Consider the following 21,227-nt stretch of genomic DNA (forward strand, 5'->3'; position numbering starts at 1 on the left):
AAAAATGCATATTATAACTGAGGAAAAAGTTAGGACACCCCCACATTTATTCCCACTTAAAATAGCTGAACTTGCACACAGGTGTATCACACCAGGTGCACATGATTAGAAGATCATTACTCAGCATTTCAGGAAAAGAACTTCATACCAACTGTGAAGCATGGAGGTGGAAGTGTCCTGGTTTGGGGCTGCTTTGCTGCAGCAGGACCTGGACAGCTCACACTCATAGAATCCACTATGAATTCTGCTGTGTATCAGGGTGCTTGAGGATCATGTGAGACCATCTGTACAAAAATTAAAGCTGAAGCAGAACTGGACCCTGCAACCCAAAACATACCAGTAAATTCACCAAGGACTGGCTGAAAACTAAGAAATGGAGAGTCCTGGAATGGCTGAGTTAAATCCCAGATCTTTATCCCATTGAGATGCTGTGGGGTGACTTGAAACGGGCTGTACATGCAAGAAACCCTCAAACATCTCGCAGCTGGAAGAATTCTGCATTGAGGAGTGGGGCAAACTTTCTTCAGACCGATGTCAGAGACTGGTAGATGGCTACAAGAAGCGTCTCACTGCAGTTATTTCAGCCAAAGGGGGTAACACTAGCTGTTAGGGGGTAGGGTGTTCTAACTTTTTCCTCAGTTAGAATATGCATTTTTGTAGGATTACATTTACAGAGGATCTTAGTCTTTTCTTCAGTTTCAATTGTTTAATTATATTCCCATAATCTGTCAGTATCGTTAAAATTGAGGTTAAATATCTATATATCCAAAAATGTTGCAAAAATACACAGGCTTTCATAGGGTGTCCTAACTTTTTCACATGACTGTAGCCCTAACATTTGATGGAAAAATACAGATGACAATGAAATTTTAAATTCATATATTTTCCTGGAATGTTTCAACAGAAAAATAATCTCTATATATATATATATATAGAAATGTATATATATATATATAGACAGAACTGTATGTTAAGTATATACACACACACACACACACACACACACACACACACACACACACACACACACACACAAGTTGAAATTCCCATCATTTTACAGGGAATATTTAAACTTCATTAAAACAATAAGTTTAACAGCAATCATGTATTTTAAGGTAATGACTTGAACACAAACTTTGTATGAAAATTTTAAAATAACAAAGGTTCTTAATAAACAATATTTTTAGTTTACTTTCCATTTACCAACAAATAAAGATTTTGAGGTGATTCCACACTTGAACACCTTGCATCTCATTGACCATAAGAAAAGCATGGTTCTTTGAGAAACTATCCAGTAACATTTGTACTTGGAAGTTGAATCTCCTCAGGATATTCAAACATTGGAGTAATGAACCAAACGGTTTTACAAAATAGAAAGTGAATGAAGTACAATTTTCACCTCCTTTGGACATTCCCTGTAGTTCATAGTGTTTACTTACCAATTTTAGTTAGGATTGGCCAAATAGGCTTGGAGGAGTTGAGGTGTTACTTTTGTTGTTGACTTAATGAACAAATGTTATATATGACTATATATATTTGATTAATGGAAGATCTTTGTGCTAGCAGTTTCAATAACTGTATGAACTACCTTAACTTCATGTGTTGATTCCTAAGAGATTGTATGGTCAATAGGATTATAAATGTTATGTAGGTATTTCTATCACAATTATATGACATTATAAATATCTTGTTTGTTTTATTTCTAGTACCTGGGCATCCGGGTCGGCTTGTTTTTGGCAAATTAAATGGAAGATCACTGGTCTGTATGCAAGGACGGTTTCACGTGTATGAAGGTTATTCTGTTTGGAAGGTTAGTTATTTATTTAACTTAGGTTCTGTGTGAAATATATATCAAACGATGACTGAAGAAGGTCGAAACATTGTTCACTCCTCTACATAGAGCTTTTGCTACCCATACCAGCTGTTTTCACACATGTATATTCTTATGAAAGGTTATTTGATAGTAAATATTGTCATGTGACAAAAATGTTACAGCTCATTCTCCACAGTTTTGGTGATTATGAAAACAAACCTGTTTGACACCACTGTTCTAGATGATGTCTGGGTTTTATAGCTTGATTAAGTTACAAGAAGGGGAGGGGGATGAATGTTTTATAATAAAAAAAAAAAAAATGACCTACTGGTCTGTGTTAAGAAATAAACTTCCCTTCTTAAAACTGCTAGATTTTGAAGTAATTTCTTTAAATGTATTGGAAGGTACTCATAACTTTTTATATATTTTTGAACCTTCAGAGATATAAAACCCTGCACTCTTCCCCCCCCTTTTAAGAAACGTGGTTTGAAATGGTAGTCTCCTCACCATGCTATATTTGTCATATTCTAAGATGTGATATATTTTATTATTCATCTATTATTATATTCTTTAAAAACTATTTATATTGATTAGTATATCAAATGCTATTCATTTAGTTTATTATTTAAGGATTTTATAATTCTATTGCAAAGATTGTGATGACTTTAGGACCAAGTTAAGTCTCTAAAACTGACTGAACTTCATTAGATGTTAATGGAATTATAAAAAAGTGTCATGATGAAACCATGCATTCTAATGTTTATAACTGAAATCTAAGTAAAATGTGTTTCATTGGATGCACCGATAGTCACTTTGATTTTTAGTTTCACTGTTTGCTGGTTGTTCCAATCTGTTGATAAGTAAACAAAGTTCAGATATTTATGGACTTGTTAAGAAATCCGGAATATTGCTTGATACATTGTCAAAATTCATTGTTCAGTGATTAATGTATCTCACTTGAATCACAGTTTATTTTAAGTTATAAATAAGGAAATGAGTGTAAGAAATATTCTGGGAATGGTTGCTAAATAGTATTGTCAAGTAATATGTTGTAATTAAATCTAATTAATTAAATTATTTTACTTCTGTCTGTTACCTCACAGTGATATTTTATTGCCTTGAAAAATAATTTGGCTGAAATGTTGATGGCGTATTTCTCACAATCTTATAGCAGTGTAAACTATTTCCTTGTTTTCAGGTTTTATTATAATGCTGTAGTTATTTTTGTTGGCATTTATATCTACTGTTTTGTTTAGTGGAAATTATGAGTAAAATATCAAAAGCACAGTTTAGTGTAACTTAACTTGTATTAGTTTGGTGATGTATCTTAGTGTAACTTAACTTGAACTGAGAAGGTCAAGATAAACATTAAAAGTAGTTTCCATACTGCTGACAATGTGTCTTCCCATAAAGTACCAGTTAGTGTCATTTTAATATCTTAGTTGCTAATTAATATAGTTATATTCTTGTACATTTAAAAATGGACCCATTTACCACCCCCGTGTTGTTTTTTTATAGACACAAACTTATAAAACGTCAACCTGAAAGTTTTATTTTAGCTGTTTCTTCTGGGTTACCTTTGTTGCCACTTAAGAAGCAGTTATTTTGTTGGTGCGGAATGTATCACTGCAGTTTGAAATAAAGATGTAAATAATAAAGTGGTGTGTCGCATTACCTTATGCTTTGCAGTGTGCAATGCCAGTACGAGTGATGAAATTGATTGGTGTGAAGACTTTGATAGTTACCAATGCTGCAGGTGGGTTGAATCAGAGTTTCACTGTTGGAGACATCATGCTCATCAAGGACCACATCAACTTTCCAGGATTTGGTGGCGACAACCCACTACGTGGTAGGAATGATGACAGGTAAAGCTGTGTTTGTATTGTTTGCAAAGATTTTAAGCTGTTAACACATCAGAAATGAGTCTCTACGACTGTTGAATACAAGCGTATTGTGATTCCTACCTTATTACAGTATTATTCAGAATGTATTATTTACTCTCGTGTGTGCAGTTTTTATGCATAACATGAGACCAAGAAAGTCACTAGGATTTTCAAGACACCTTTGTTCTTTGTAATTTTCTGGAGATAAAACTTGGCTTGGCCATGGGAAGTATGAACGTACAGCTATATAATGTATAAAGGTATTAACAGCAGAAATCAGTATTGCTTTCATTTCCCATATGTCACTACTTGGTTCTGTTTGCTAAGAGATAAGAGGGTTCTATGAAACACTATTTATATATGCAGTAATATACTTTAAAAGTTAGAGATTAAATGTTAAGAGCTGTTAGAGCATTAAAAATCAATAGATTTAAACTTTGTAATAAAAATCAGGGTTTGTTTTCCTACTTATTCCTCTTAATTTGTTTGTATTGGATTTAAAATCGGGGGAATATAAGACTGTCTTTTCAAATCCCCTCGGTGTGGATTCCTGTACGTGGTGAGGGAACCTCCCAGGGAAAGTTCTGTTCTATCTGGTTACCTTCTTTGGGATCTAAACATCCACCCACGTGTTTGCCGTGCGTGGCGACCCGTGAAGGGGAGGAGAGGATCCTGGTGGTTGAGGGGTCCAACCCTAACACACCACTTTGGCCTCAAATTCCTGTAGACAGGCGGCCTTTCGGTGGCCCCCCAGGGTCAATCGGCTGGTCCACTTGGGCTAGAGGCAACCAAGTACCAGTGTTGGAAGTTCTCAACGGGTGTTGTGGACATTGTGCCTGATGCTGGTGTTTGGGTATAGTGCTCACGAAACCCTGGCGTTGCTGCATTGTCCTTGCGTGACCTTGTAGTGCGTCCCCTTGTAGGGCTCCATGGCGGGTGGGGTCAGTGGGTACTGAAATTTTTTCTTTTTCCTATGGATCCTCTAAAAAATTTAAATAAAATTGTTAAAAAACAGTCAATGGGTAAGCGACCACGTCTTGAATACTCAGAACAGCAATCTTCAACATCAGTAACGCACGTACCTCATTTTCTTATATTACATTCTCTTTCGGAAAAACCTTTAGGGCAAATGTCCCCTTTTTTTATTCAAAAGGGATTAGAGGGACTTGCTGGCTCTCCAAAATCAGTAAAGAAACTTCGATCTGGTGACATATTGGTTGAAACATCCACATCCCAACACAGTGAACTCCTCTTGAATTCAAAGGCAATTGGGGATATATCTATTGAGGTTACACCCCATGCTACCTCGAATTCTTCACGAGGAGTTATTGTTGAAAGGGATTTGAAGAACGTTCCCAAGTCAGAGATTCTCGCTGGTCTCTCCACTCAAGGAGTTTCTGCAGTGAGGCGCATCTCCACTTGCAAAGTTGGATTTACACTGCCAACAAATACCCTCGTTTTAACATTTACTTCACCACGTGCACCTGCCACCATCAAAGCAGGTTATCTCATTTGCAGGGTTCGGCCATACATACCAAACCCTCTTCGATGTTTCCAATGTCAGAGATTCGGCCATTCAAAGACATCTTGTCGTGGTTCCCTGACATGTGCTCGTTGTGGAGGCAAGGACCACGATGCCTATGACTGTGACATGAACCCACATTGTGTAAATTGCAATGGTTCTCACCCCTCTTACTTTCACTCTTGCCCAAAATGGTTGGAGGAAAAAAGAGGTGCAGCGTTTGAAAACGATACATAACATTAGTTATCCTGAGGCTCGGAAATTGCTGTCCACAACTCCATCTCGGACATACGCTACTGCACTTCATTCCACAACTACAGTGGGAGTGCAGACAGATCTCTCTGTGCCTCCAAGAGAATCGTTTTCAAAACAAATGAAAAACCTTTTGACATCCGTGTTTAAAAGGTTGATGAATCGACTTCCACACCCATCTCTGTTCCTCCCATACCTTCCAACAAACCTCAAGATCTACATCCTTCAGTTTCAAATACAGGCATTTCTTCTGATACATCTTTTTCTCCCACCACAAGAGACAAAATAATTATTCGTTCGCGTCCTCAGTCACTGGATTCCCCTTCCAATAACAAAAACTTGCCCACCCGACCCAGAGCAGGATCCATGGAGGTTGATAGACCTCCTCCGACTAAAGACAGTAAAGAAAAGAGACGTGGTCGTAAACCGAAGGGTTCTCCAGCCACTTCACCTACCCGTTCTTAAAAATAGCCACCTTGATACAATGGAACTGTCGAGGTTTACGTTCTAATCTGGATGATATCAAAACGCTGATTGCTTCCTACCATCCTGTTTGTCTTTCTTTACAAGAAACATTTCTCAAAACTGCTGATACTGTCTCCATTCGGCAGTTTTCTCTGTACAGAAATGACAGGTTGTGTGATGGTCGAGTACATGGAGGGGTGGCACTATTGGTTGATCAACACGTGCCCACCCTGTCTTTGTTACTCAACACACCCTTGAAGGCTGTAGCCATCCGTGTTTCCTTGGGTCATACCATCACTGTTTGTTCTCTGTACCTGTCCCATGGAGAGACATATGATCAATCAGATCTTGATGCTCTTGTTGAACAATTGCCATCTCCATTTCTAATCCTAGGGGATTTTAATGGACATCATCCCCTCTGGGGAAGTGCTATTATTGATAGGAGGGGCCAATCTGTAGAGCGGATGCTCTCTCATCACAATCTTTCTCTTTTCAATACTGGTTCTTCCACTTACTTTCATGCACCTAGTCAGTCCTTTACCGCTATTGATCTCTCAGTTTGCTCCCCTTCATTATTCTCCCATTTTTCATGGAGGGTTGACAGTAATCCACTAGGCAGTGATCATTTTCCGATCCTTTTGAGAGAGACTGGCCGTGGTCGATGCCACCCTACCCGCGTGCCCCGGTGGAAGCTTGATCAGGCAGACTGATCCACTTTCACTGCTCTCGCAGAACTTGATCCTGCCGTCGTAAATCAGCCATCAATAGACGACTGTGTAGCAGCGGTAACTGACTGTATTACACATGCAGCTGCTCAGTGTATTCCCAAAACCTCGACACGTTTTCCACGATATCCTCGTCCGTGGTGGAATCCTGCTTGCCACTGAGCAGGGAAGGCTCAAAAGCGGGCCTGGTATACTTTTCGTAGATATCCCACACTTTCAAACCGGGTTGCTTTCCAACGGGCCTGTGCACATGCTAGGTGGGTAAGACGTCAAAGCCAGAAGGAATCTTGGATTAACTTCACAACCAGCATATCTTCTACCACCAGTTCCAAGATCATATGGGACAGGATTTGAAAGGTTAATGGACACTACAATTCTATCCCCCTCTCAATCTTACTCTCTCATAGTCAGTAGGTGACTGATGTTCGGAACATCGCTAACACTCTAGGTGAAAGCTTTTGCCGGGTATCTAGCACTTCTGCTTCTTCCTCCACCTTCCTGGCCATCAAGACTCGGGCAGAGCGATCACCTCTTTTCTTTCGAACTGACTGTTTCTTTGACTATAATTGTCCCTTTACCCTGGTGGAACTAAAAATGGCCCTTCATTGATCTGCCAGTACGTCTGTTGGTCCTGATGATATTCATTGTGACATGCTGCACCATCTATCTCCTGCTTCTCTTGATGTCCTTCTGATTGTTTTCAACCGGATCTGGCAGGAGAATGTTGTTTCTGATGCCTGGTGCCAGGCTATTATTTTACCTTTTTCTAAGCCAGGGAAAGATCCCAAGATTCCTTCAAACTACCGTCCAATTGCTTTGACGAGCTGTCTCTGTAAGACATCAGAAAGGATGGTTAATGCTCGTCTTGTTTGGTTCCTTGAATCAAACAACCTCCTCTCGCCTACCCAGTGTGGGTTCCGTTGACAGCACTCCACCACAGACCACCTAATTTGTCTTGAAACATCTATCAGAGAAGCCTTTCTCAATTGCCAACATCTTTTATCAATATTCTTTGACATAGAGAAGGCTTACGACACAACATGGAGGTATGGCGTTTTGCGAGACCTCCATACATATGGGTTACGTGGCCATCTACCCATGTTTATTAAAAAATGTTTAATGGACAGGAGATTCCAAGTTCGTATGGGTTCGACACTTTCCCGTTCTTTTGTACAGGAACTTGGAGTCCCTCAAGGCTGTGTATTGAGTGTTACACTCTTCAGTATAAAGATAAATGCCATCACTGAACAACTCCCTCTCACTGTTGCGAATGGGCTGTATGTCGACGACTTTCACATCTCATGTCAGTCGTCAAACGTGAGATATATTGAGCGGCAACTACAAACTGCCCTCAATTGTGTACAGAAGTGGACTCTGGCGAACGGCTTTAATTTCTCTCTCCAAAACTGTATGCATGCACTTTTGCCGTCAACGGGGTATTCACCCTGATCCTGAACTTCATATCGGTGAAGTTTTGCTGCCAGTGGTCCCGGAGACCAAGTTCTTGGGGCTTATCTTTGATCGTAAACTGACCTTTATACCACACTTAAAGCAGCTTCGGTCAAATGCACAAGAGCACTGAACATCCTCCGTGTTCTCTCTTCTACCAGTTGGGGGGCAGATCGCTGTTCAATGTTAAAGGTTTATCGTGCTCTTATTAGATCGAAACTCGATTATGGATCAATGGTCTATGGCTCTGCCAGACCCTCGGCCTTAAAGATGCTGGACCCCATTCATCACCAAGGACTTCAACTCTGCACTGGGGCTTTCCGTACCTCTCCAGTTCAAAGTATATACATTGAATCTCATGAACCTTCTCTACACCTTCGCCGTTTGCAACTATCTTTACAATATACTTCAAACTTCATTCCTTACCAAAGCATCCCACCTGGAAATGTGTTTTCCTTCCTCGGTGGGCAGTACTTTTTCAGAACAGACGATCTGTCATTGCTCCGTTTGGCCTTCGCATCCGGGCACAATTGGATGAATTGGGTCTGTCCTTGGATAACATTGCAGATTCCACAGGTCAGCCCATCCCACCATGGCTTATTACAGCCCCCAAATGTGACCTTTCTTTCAGTCACCTAAAAAAGGCAGATACTCCAGATTGGAAGTACCGTCTTCTATTCAATGAATATCTTTCAAACAATCATTCAGTTCCCATTTATACAGATGGTTCCAAATCAGGTAATTCAGTGGGCTCTGCTATGGTTTGCTATGGGTCAGTAGTTGCGTGTACAATCCCTTCTACAGCTTCTGTGTTCACTGCTGAACTGTATGCCATATCTCTTGCCCTGGATCATATTGCAGCTGAGCAGTACTCCAACTGCACTATTTATACTGATTTGCTTAGTTCTATACTTGCCTTGGAATCGCTACACGTTAGCTCACATCCTATTCTCGCTGATATTCGAAACCGACTGGCCCATTTCTCATTAGCAGCTACTTCAATCCAGTTTTTCTGGATACCAGGCCATGTTGGTATTTGCGGGAATGAGCTTGCAGACATGGCAGCTAAATATGTCTGCTTCAGCACCATCACTCCTATGCCTATTCCGTACATGGACTATGGTGTTGTCTTCAAAGCTCGGCTCCGTGCCAGCTGGCAGTCCACTTGGAGTGAGCAACATTACAACAAACTTTTTCAAATCAAACCCAAAATTGGACTTTGGCCATCTAGCTTCCGTAAAGTTCGGAAGGAGGAAGTTGTTCTCACTAGGCTACGCATTGGTCACAGTTTTTTAACTCATCATTTTCCTTTATCTGGAACTGATGCACCAATGTGTAGTTTGTGTAACACTCAACTCACTATCAGCCACATTTTACTTTCTTGCCATCGTTACAATTCTCAACGACTGCAATATTTTAAACATATTTTTTCCCGGGGTCAGTCTGTAACATTGGACAGAGTTATTGGTGATGGTGACTCTGTCCACCTTGATAATGTTTTTAATTTTTTAATGGCCATTAATCTTATTAATCTCATTTAAGTGTTGTATATTTATTCATTACACCTTTGTAATTGTGGTTCCTTTTTTAGTTTTAATCTCTCTCCTTCAATTTGACATTGGACAATGGCCAGAACATTAAATAACTCGACACCAGGACTGGAAAGGCCAACTTCAGGTGACTAACGCTACTGTTTGAACTATCTCGAACTACTCATTAGTCCTGGCGAGTTGTTATTATACTTTTGCTGCATATCATTTCACACTTTTACTACTTAACTTTTTAGTACTGGCCATATTGACTCATAACCCGGAACCAGGACTGGAAAGACCAACTTCAGGTCACTGACGGTGGTTTTTATACTTACCTGTTAGTCTTCCTGGTGGGTTATGATCATTACCATTCTGCTACAGGTAGTTCTTTACAACTTTGTTGATTGGCTGTCAACATTGGTTTTACGCCATTTTCTGTTTTAATTGCCATTTTGATTTTATCTTCAATTACTTTTACAAATTTTACTCCATTTACTTGACTTTTATCTTTTTACTGGACATTTGGCTACTCATTGTTACAATTTTGCTATGTATCTTTTAAAACTTTTATTCTTTTACATTTTGATACTGGTTGCTATGACACACAACCCAGAACCAGGACTGGAAAGACCAACTTCAGGTGACTGACGGTGGTTCTTGAACTTACCTGTTAGTCTTCCTGGTGGGTTATGATCATTACCTTTTTGCTAGAGTAAATACCTTACAACTTCTTATACTCTGCCTTCTATCTTAACATTGTAGACTAGCTGTCAACATTGGTTTTATACTTTTTTTGTTTTACCTTCATTTCCATTTATGTCTATTACTACATTTATTTATTTATTTTATTTTTTTATTACATTTTTACTGAATGTCTGGCGCAGATAGTCTCGCTGCTTTGTGCCATAAAACACTAAATCAATCAATCAAGTCTTTTCAAATCTTCTGTTGTTCTGTGGATCCATCCAACCACTAAGAAAAATCATTTTTTGTGTGAAAAATCGGCATCATTTTTGGCCGTCGCTGCTGATGCAGTTTGTGATGTTACATTAGCATCAGTTGTATGAAAAAAACATTATAGAATAATTAAGTTATATTAAACTTAATATTAATAGTTTTATGTTTACTTACTGACTAAGTAAACTTTATTACAAGTTACAGCTTTTATAGTAAAATTTGTTTTTAAAACAGGTGTGACATTGTCATTACTGTAAAACCTGTAACTTTTAATAAAATAAAATAAACGTTAACTAGAATTCTGTTTCGTGCCTTTTATACAATTAACATCTGTTTTATGTATCTTTTTAAAATATCTTCTTCTTGTACTTTCTGATAACAAAAATAAAACATCTCAATATGTAATGCTTAAGAAAGAATTTGGTGGTAATCAAAAGAAGCTAGTACAATAAGAAAGGTTTAAGTTAAAACTAGTATCTGACTTCCCAGGAGTGATGCCAATACACAAACTTGAAATCTAGAAACCTTTAAAGTTAACAGATTTGCTATAAAAAATTCTACATAATAAAATTTATGGACACTACTAAAATTTAACATTTTAAAATTTGTTTAAAGAAAGATGTAATTAAAGTTTATATAGAAAAAATTGCTTCCTAGTTTGCTGTTCATATCAAAATATGGCATAATGGTTAATGTCTTGCTACAAAGTGGAAAGTCATAATTGTGACAGTTCTGTTATTTGAGTCAAAGTTAAACAAAACCCTTATAGAAACAGGTGTATTAACTGGCTGTCTTCCCACAGGTCAGTTGTATAAAATTAAGTATGGCTATATCTGAATTCCAGGAAGTTTCCAACTGAGCTATTTACCCCATGTGCATTTCATGTTGAAAATATTAATATTTTTTTCCAGATAAGAATTTTATAGATCTCTCTGCAGTTTTGTTTGTGGTTTGCTTCCTTTTATGTCAGTCATGATTTTGATCATGTTTGTGGTTGTTTGGCCACTATTGCTAAACTGGTCACACCTTTATTATATATAGATTGCTTAGTATATATTCATATTTAGGTTGAATTTTTCTTTCTTTATGTGATCTGTTTTAATAGTTCTGAAAAAAAATGTCTCATAAACAAAATCCCACATTTATTTCTTAAATGTTACATAATTTATTTGTTTATAATATATTGTATTTGTTTCTAAAGGTTCACCTTGGATTTTTTTTGTCGTTTTATTTTAACATGCTTTTAATGTGTTGTCCTCGACTAACCAGATATGAATTATTCACCCAAATGTGTGTATTTGTTTTATGCCTGTATTTTAAGCTGCTTTTGAATTCTATAAGTAAAACAACAACACATACACGAGTGTTTTGTGATTCTCTATTATGATACGTAGATGGGGTCCACGTTTTCCTCCCATGAGCAATGCTTACAACTTAGGACTCAGACAGCTTGCACGTACAGTAGCTAAAGAACTAGACTTGGAGAAGTATTTGCAAGAAGGAGTTTATTGCTTGTTGGGAGGTCCATCCTATGAAACAGTTTCTGAAATGATGGCATTGAGATTACTTGGGGCAGATGCAGTAGGTAAGTTAATTAAAAACAGTAGAATATCATTGGTACTTGAGCAATGCAGACTTTACACTACTTTAATTCATATGGTTGCAAGGCTAAGAAATATATTTAATTTGAAGCATCATGGGAAATATAGTTACTCCCATACTATTTCATGCATTCTTTTGGGATCATTGACCACGACAAAGGTGTAAAGAGCTGTAGAATGTTAAGCAGTCAAATGACTTCTAAGTCATTTGGTCACTTCAAGAGGCTTGTAGTTATGGTAGGAAGTTAGTAACCTGGAAAACTGGCTCGTTTTTTGTTGTTTTTTCACTTGCATCATTACACACAATTACTTATACAGCTGTTATTCTCATCAGAGTTTGGATGTTATGATGAACCACCTGCTAATTGAAAAGAAAACCTTAATCAGTGAAGGTGTATTATTTATAAATTTAACAAAAATAACTATTTTAACTTCATGTTTCATTCAGGTCTCCTTTAAACTAAGAAATTAGTTGTTTTAAGTTCAGTTTTTATCATACAAGTTTTATACTTGAATACTGTGTAGTAAGGCAACATAATCCTTAGACTTATCGATTGGTTATACAGATGAATTACAGGTACTTTATATAAATGTTTTCAGATACTGCACAAGATATGACATTACTTAATGTTGTATTAATAAAACCTCTGCAGAATTAGTATTAAAAATTCACAATTTTTTTAGCTTCTCTTATTACTTAAACACTGTAAATGTTTTTGTCCTGACTGTTAAGAAATACTTATTGTTAGATTTCTGTATGTTGTTAAAAATACTGCATAAATGTCCAGGTAAAGATTAACTTGTGTATTCTGCTTCAAAAAAGAAAAGAAAAAATATTATATTGTTTATGTTTCTCCATCAATAATTATGTTGAAAGTGGTTTTGACCACTTGTATGAGAATCATGTGACATACAACCCGTATTTTTGTGCTTCTCATTGTTCATTTCTCTTAATTATTGTGTCTTGATGCTTGACTCATTGCTACAAATTTTGCAGTCGCTTGAAGAAAGTTTTTTATTAGAACACTGCTTATGTAATGACATGAAATGTGCATGAAACACTTATGACAATTATTATTAATCATCATTTCTTCCATCTTCAGTTGATGATGTATTTATTAAACTTCTCTTTGATTCTGCTGAAAGACAACTTTGTTTATGATGAACAGTATTTGTCTGTTATTAGGCATGAGCACAGCTCACGAGGTGATTGCTGCTCGACACTGTGGGATTAGAGTGCTTGGAATATCTCTGATTAGTAACATTTGTGTCATGGAACACGACTCGGAAAAGCCACTAGCCAATCATGAAGAGGTGATGGAAACAGGAAACCATCGAAGAAAGGATTTGGAAGAACTAGTGACAGGAATAATCATGAAGTTAGATACAGCTTAAGTAACTACTGGCTGAAGAAGAACACAATTTGGGTGTAACTATTGATACCATAGAGTGTCAGCTGTTAATGGTTTTTAATTAGCCAACTTTAGATAAGTTACTATTCATGGCTTTTTTTTTTTTTTTTAACTATTTTGTTCCACTTTACTAAATTGTTATGTCTTAAAATTTATTTAAAGATTATATACTTTTAGGTGGTAGAAATTATGTGGAAATCAAGAGTAGTTTACCAAGTATGTTTATAAAAGCTTTATTTTAAAGTACTAGTGGAAAAACTGACTATCACTGTTAAACTGTCAACAGTTCTGAACGTTTTTTACAAATTCACTACACAAGTACTGCCATATAAAGGCAATGAATATTATATGAAGGTCTTTGTTTAACCACAGCTTTCTGTAACAATATCTAACAGTAAACAAATGCATGTTGCACTGTTCATTTTACATAGGTGAAACATTTTGTGCATTTTACTAAGCAGAGCTCTAAAGTGAACAAAAACCAACAGAAGAGACCAACAGATATAAAACAAAATACAAACTTAATTTACATTCCAGAACCTTGTTTGTAAAGACGTCTGGTATGAGTTTTGTAATGAAAATAAAGTACAGAACAACATTGACCTTCTTAGGTCATCTTCAGGTGAAACATACCAGCTGTCATTAGAATACATTTTTACTTCAAGTGGGTTTCTTGTCATCACAAATTTAAAAACATCTCTCATAGTTTAGTTATCATTTTTTAAGGAAGAAAATACGCTGTTAAAAATATTATGTGGTCCACGTACATAATGAATGAGATGTAACAAAAAACTGTAGATGGATATTTAGGGACAAAAAGGGACCTATTGGTCTTTTAAACCAAAACTACTAAATAAATAAATTTTATTCAAGTTTATAAGAAAGCTTGATAACTATATTAATGATCAGGGTGGTCTTTCAGATTTAAAAAAAAATATATATATATATATTTGTTTTCCTTAAATATCCACCTGAAGTTTTTGTTAATGTTAAAGGTAACAACTTGCATTTCATTCATTACGTACGTGGACCACATCATATTTACTGCTGCACAATTTGCTTCCATGTAAAAGTTTAAGCTTCTCCTGAAATCCTATTACCAGTTTCCAAGTCAACACCTCTTTTTATCCACTTCCTCCACTTCAGTTATGATAGCCTCCAACCAAACAATAACTTTCCAGATCATATCCAAGGGATTTCCATGCTTGCTAAATGACAGTATATTTGTTTTATCAAACTGAAACTAAAACTTAGTTTCAGGATATGGAGTATTATAAACGTGTACTAAAGAACTTTGCCATTGGTTATAATGAAGTTGTTTTTTTAAATTTATAAAGTATTAAAACATTTTTTGTCTTTGTTATTAATATTATGATCATATTTCAACATGGTTTCATTATGTCCATCCCTTGTAGCTTCCTAACAATGTAATGACTTACCTCACTTACCATTAGCAGTTCCTCATCTGTTTTAATCATGTAATAATTTAAATTTGTTTTTCAAACTGGTGCAATAACTCGGCAGCATGAACTAAATTCTGGTCTCTGTTCAAAGTACATAAAGTATGCTGTGTTTGTTTTTAATTAGTATTGATAAAAATTAATATATGGGGCTGAATACGAACATTTATCTTTAGCCAGCTGTAAAATTCGAATATGTACCACATGGGACTACGATATAAAAAAAAATATAATTAGTTTTTAGTTTGTTTCATTTTAGAAGGAACAGCATTTACTAGTCAAGGCTTGTCACATAATATTCTGGTCTTGATTCTGCTTGAATTTCAGATACCAAACTCTGATTAATAGTCAAGATGATATACAATGTGTAAACTGTTTGTTATTACTGATACACTTTTCTAAGCATGAATGAAAGAGTTTCAGCTGGATAAAATGCAGTCTAAGAACGGTTGTTTTACTGATGTTATCATAACCATTTGATAGATAAGCAGAGTCCCAGCTGTTAATAATGATCTGTAACTTTTGTAGTTATCAGTGACTACGCATACTTCAACACATTTTGTAGTTATCGGTGACTACGCATACTTCAACACATTTTGTAGTTATCGGTGACTACGCATACTTCAACACATTTTGTAGTTATCGGTGACTACGCATACTTCAACACATTTTGTAGTTATCGGTGACTACGCATACTTCAACACATTTTGTAGTTATCGGTGACTACGCATACTTCAACACATTTTGTAGTTATCGGTGACTACGCATACTTCAACACATCTAAAAAATTAACTGATGCAATTACATAACGCGTCTAAAATAGGGTGTATAAATATTATAGGTGTCTGTGTTCCTTTTGTAGTTGAGGATCAGAACTGAGTGATTATTAAATGAAATTTAATTATAGTAAAATAACTCAGCAATACATCACTGTATAGAATATTTTAATATTTTTTTCATATTTCTTTGCATCAATATGTAAGAAATATGAAATTACATTAGTTTTTACAAGTTATGTTGATTAACCAGCTTTGATAAAGGTAGTAAATCCACAGAAGTAAAAAAGGGAAATATTAAATGAGGATACAGTTCACTATATAAATTGTCATGTTGTCTGGTCAAAAGCCAGAACCTCACCTTATGCAGTTAAGTTTGGCATGAAACTAATATAACAGTGACATTTTGCTACAAGTAGTAGCATAACACAACCGGCTATTTTACGCAACATTAAAATAGGGTCTTGTATAAAATTGAATACATTTTTTCTGACCATCCATCAAGCAAAACTCATGAAAGAGATGGGACACGTTAGAAATTGAGTTGTTAAGAAACTGGAATACTATGTTAAAAGTTCTGTACTGAAATTACTAGCTAATTTCTTCCATTAAATGTAAGATTGTTGTCTTATGGTAATGGCCACCTGCTGGTAGAGCAGTAAGTCTACAGATTTACAATGTTGAAATCCGGGGTTCCATTCCTCTTGATGGACTCTGCAGATAGCCCGATGTGGCTTTGCTATAAGAAAACACACACCTATGGTAATGCATTAAGCATTTGGTAAATCATTATAAAGTAACTGCAGAGTAATATTGAGCTCTTACCCTTTACTGTACATACATATTGAAATCAGTAGCTATTTAAATATAAGATTGATTTCAAGTGTTGCAGTGTACATTTAGCAAGTCTTCATTTTGTAACGTTTTGAAAGTAATTATATTCTTTTACTTTCATATAACAGACAAGTCACATGCAAATTTATGTACTAACCTCATTAGAAATGTATGAAGACAAAACTATGTGAAACTTGCTTTTATGAAACATTAAACTATCATGTTGCTTAAATGCAAACTCACTTTATGCGAGTCCTAGTTAGTAAAATAATGTTTTTATAAATCCTTTTTGATGCACTTATGTTGTCAGTCTCACAGTAAACATCTAAATATTAATTTTATTTTAATTACTTCAAAAAGTCTTTTTGACTAAATCTAGTTAATATTTGTTACAAGAAGTCCTATTTCCATTACTGCCAGACCTGATCTGCCTGTCATTAAATATATGTATCATAACCTATTTTAATATGAAAATATTGTATGTTATCTCAGTGGATTGTTGGCATCATTAAAAGTTTATTTGAAATTTATATTTTGTTATCTTCTATTTTTACAGGTAATGGTGTTTTTGGAATATTACTTATGAACTGATTATTGTTTGTGTTACTTTTTTATGAACCAACCAAGTCTAGTAACTATATGTGGATTTGGTTTATATTTTTGTTAAGCCTTATGTAACGGAAGATTTCTGTTAATTTTGTATTTTAAGATTACTTTTTGGTATAAGTTTGTAATAGAACTTGTAAGCTGTACTATACTAACATGCATAAAAGTAGCTAACGCACAGCAAGTTGTTGTTTTGTGTTTCTTAAATAATGGAGATACTAAAACTTGAGACTCCAAACATCTGTTTCTCAAAACTTTATAGAATACTTTGTTTAAAAACATTTTTAGAAAAAGAATAATTTCAATGAACATATAAATAAAATCAGAAATCTCAGTGCTAGAACTAGCCAAAAGCTGCTGTTTTTAATAGCACTCAAAATTTTAAATATAAGGTTACAAAGAAACCTTAATATACACCATCAAACAATACTTAGTGTTTATTTTGTTGGTAGCAAAGAATACATAAAGGATATTCTGTACACTACAAAAACTGCAGATGAGTAATAAATAGCATTAGAAATCAACGTATAAAATGTCAAAATCAGAATGTTTCATTTTGAAGTAATGCATCAATTTCCTATAAAATAGTTTGTAATCTTTTTAAAATGCACTGAATGTTGTGGATGTTATAAATTGAACCTTGATTTCAGATACAACTTCAGTAAATTAAAGAGATTAACTATACTAAACTTTACATTCATTATAGTGATGTATAATCAATAATATGAGTTTATCAGGAATCTGTATGTAATGTAAATACATTTGGTTATGAAGTGAAAATGTGGCAGATCATGCCTTAAACAAAGAAGCATTCACTGTTTATACAAAATTATCATATACAGCTTTATGAATTATTTCTGTTTGATTACATGTTCATAACTACAAACCTTAAAATATATTTGACTTTTGTATATTTGTCTCATCAACACAACAACCAAATATGTGCCAATTTGCAACTGCAGTCATATTTTCAAAAATGTTCATAAATAAGGTTACATCACAAAAAATAAAATCTAAATAACTTTAAATACTATTATAATCATTTCAATTGTATTTGTTCCAAAATATCACTTAATACTTCTATCAAATATAATTTCAAAAGTAACAGTTTTATAGAAACTAGTGAAAACTTAAAATATCTAAACCAATACAATTTGAAAAAAATATTTTTTAATATAAATAGTTTTTTACGGATTATTACGTTTTATTATCTTTAATGATGAAACTAATGCAAACAGATTTTTGCTAGTGCACTCTTGATGTTTTCAATCAAAACAAATAATGTCTATTGCAGTTTCATCCAAGTGTATATACATGCGGAGCAAGTTGGCAATAATAAGTGTTCCAGTGACATTTGTATACAAGTCCATAAAGATAAGTAACCATTAGAAGTTTACTATATTTAAAAACAATTAAAGTACCATAGCCAAAGGGTTTTTTCAATGGTGCCAAAGTAGGTCAAAGGTAATATATGAAAGTCTTTCTCTTGAATTTTTTTCATACATTAGTAAACAACTGCTCATGACTGGAAAGTTGCTAATGTTAAAACTGTTTTCAAAGGGAGTGACAAGTGTTACCTTGGAAGCTAAAGACCAGATGATCTTGCTTCTGTGATAAGAAAGTTAAGGATGGTTCAGAAAATTATTTGGTGAAATATGATATAATAAAAGTAAACCATAAGGATTTCATTAAAGTAAGTCCAGCCTTGCTAATTTTGTTTTCTATTTTTAATAGTGCGTGTGATCTGAAAAGATGTATGGAATGAATTTTTTGTGATCTTAAGTTTTAAACATCTATTTGTAAGATACTTCACAGAACATTGGCTAAGAAACAAAACTAGGGAAACACTAATTAGGTTATTAGTTGATTGAAATATGGAAAGTAAAAAGTTGTTATTAATAACATCCAGTCACCCTGGAACTTTATTTTTTTTACATGGCTTGTACCTTTGGGTCAGTTCTTGGGCAAGCATTTTACAAGAACCTAAAAAGGGAATGTGTGATTTCCTTAAAAATAAAAGGTGAATTTGAATTTTTACTTTTCTCAGTGGAAGGTGTACAAGGACAGCCTAAAAGGTCCCATGTTTGACATCCATGTGCAGCCAACAGTTAATCAGATTTTTTAATAAGTCAAAATCCTTTTGAAAAATGATACATCAATGCAAAAATTAAACTTCGTATTAATTTAAAACTTTTATTTTACCTCAACATGACTGTTGAATATGCAGCTTGTAAGAAACTGTTGCTTAAAACTTGCAGTATTTAAATTTTGCTGTACAACACAGATTACCAGCTGAAGAATCAGTCCCATCATAAGCAGAATTCTGAACTTTGTTCACATCATATGCTGATGTTGGAATGGTATCAGTGACTTGTAATGTTTTACTATACAATGCAAAAAAACATCTGTACAAAATAAAGTCATTATTAAGTATTATGCACCATAATTACACAAGGCACCCACAATGTTGTGTTTACACTATATTTTCACTAAAAGATATGGATCCTTCTATATGTAAACCTAATTCTATAAAAATGGATTTATTTCTTTGCCAAAATACTCTAATTTGTCCTGAGAGAATAAATAAATTTAGCCATTGAAAGGTTTATCCTCTTTGGGAGTTATTTTTACCTTAGTAAATTTACTAATGGGGCCTACAACTTACTTGGTATCTTTAAAACAAACTTGGAATAGTATAGTATGTGGTAACACAAACTTTTCCAGCACAGGCTAGGTAGGTAAATAATGATAATAGTGATAATGCACATGTTCATGGAAGTGATGGTACTTCTGAAACATTGACTGAGTGTTACCACTGCCATCTTCCTTAGATGGTACACCAAGATGCGTATTTTCTAACTGGTCAGCTACCTGCTGTATTGTTTGCATCTTCTCATATTCCCGATGTTTGTACCTGTGATGATAATTTGGAGATGTCTGTGGTTCAGGACCTGTTGCTTTCACACCACTGTTTGTCTTTAGCTGTACTTTAGGAGAATTCATCCCTACTGATTTTGAGTGATCACATGCACCATGAGACTCCGGACATTTCTGGATAAACTTGTGTTCCCAGTTAAACTTTTTCTCAGGAAGCGGGTCACATGGGTCAAAATTTACATCCGAGAGATTGTCTTTCTGGTCAGAAAAAACAAGATTTTGTGAATGTTTAATTGTAGAACTGGTATCATAAGACTTTGATTTCTGATGACTACAAGTACCAAGTTTTTTAATGCAGTGACTGTCTAAATCTTCGTGGTGGTTGGGTGCTTGGCGGTTCAAATAGTTCTTGTCACATGTACCATAAGAAAACGATTCAAATGAACCATGGGGTACCTTTTCATTAATGTTCTTCTTCCAGTAGGTATCACGATGACCAAAACCTTCACCCGAGTGGTTTCTATAACAACAATGATGTTTACGGTGTTGTTTATGCTGACATTCTACCATGTACAGTTTCCTTTAAAATGAAAAAATTCCTATAATAAATAAGAATATTTTTTGAAAGGCATGAATAAAAATAAATTTCTAGCAAAACAAAACTGTTTCAAAAGTTTGGAGATAACGGAAATTAATCTAACTACCTGACACTCTACCAGGATCACAATGAGTGCCTTAGCACTTTTGACATCAAATACAAATGTTTAATAAATTTGTTTGTTCATTTGTTTTCTGAATTTCATGCACAGCTACATGAGGGCTATCTGTGCTAACCTTCCCAAATCTAGCAGTGTAAGACTAGAAGGAAGACTGCTACTTGTCATCTCCAACTCTTCAGCTACTCTTTTACCACAGAATAGTGGGATTGACTGTTACATTATAATGCCCCCACGACTAAAAAAGCAAACATGTTTGGTGTGACAGAGATTTGAACCTGTAACCCTCAGATTATGAGTTGAGTGCCCTAACCACCTGACCATATTCAACAAATATCATTCAAACA

General features: G+C 35.1%; 2 protein-coding genes across 11 annotated transcripts in view; one reads left to right on the top strand and one right to left on the bottom strand.

Moving 5' to 3' along the window:
* LOC143237963 (purine nucleoside phosphorylase-like) overlaps nt 1-17,471 on the top strand; it is a 31,546-nt gene extending 14,075 nt beyond the window's left edge. For all 4 annotated transcript variants that reach the window (XM_076477753.1, XM_076477755.1, XM_076477752.1 and 1 more), the window contains exons 3-6: nt 1,707-1,810; nt 3,503-3,678; nt 11,993-12,183; nt 13,386-17,471. In XM_076477753.1, the coding sequence (XP_076333868.1) occupies nt 1,707-1,810; nt 3,503-3,678; nt 11,993-12,183; nt 13,386-13,594 (680 nt within the window). In that variant the 3' untranslated portion in view covers nt 13,595-17,471. The remainder of the gene's footprint in view (nt 1-1,706; nt 1,811-3,502; nt 3,679-11,992; nt 12,184-13,385) is intronic.
* A 228-nt stretch (nt 17,472-17,699) lies between these two features.
* The window catches only part of LOC143237962 (uncharacterized), a 40,663-nt gene continuing 37,135 nt past the window's right edge, over nt 17,700-21,227 (bottom strand). For 6 of the 7 annotated variants that reach the window (XM_076477745.1, XM_076477744.1, XM_076477747.1 and 3 more), the window contains one exon: nt 17,700-20,744. In XM_076477745.1, coding sequence (XP_076333860.1) covers nt 20,018-20,744 — 727 coding nt within the window. In that variant the 3' untranslated portion in view covers nt 17,700-20,017. The remainder of the gene's footprint in view (nt 20,745-21,227) is intronic. The other variant, XM_076477746.1, reaches the window with a different exon arrangement.

Source organism: Tachypleus tridentatus, chromosome 13 (assembly GCF_004210375.1).
Source record: "Tachypleus tridentatus isolate NWPU-2018 chromosome 13, ASM421037v1, whole genome shotgun sequence".
NCBI lineage: Eukaryota > Metazoa > Arthropoda > Merostomata > Xiphosura > Limulidae > Tachypleus > Tachypleus tridentatus.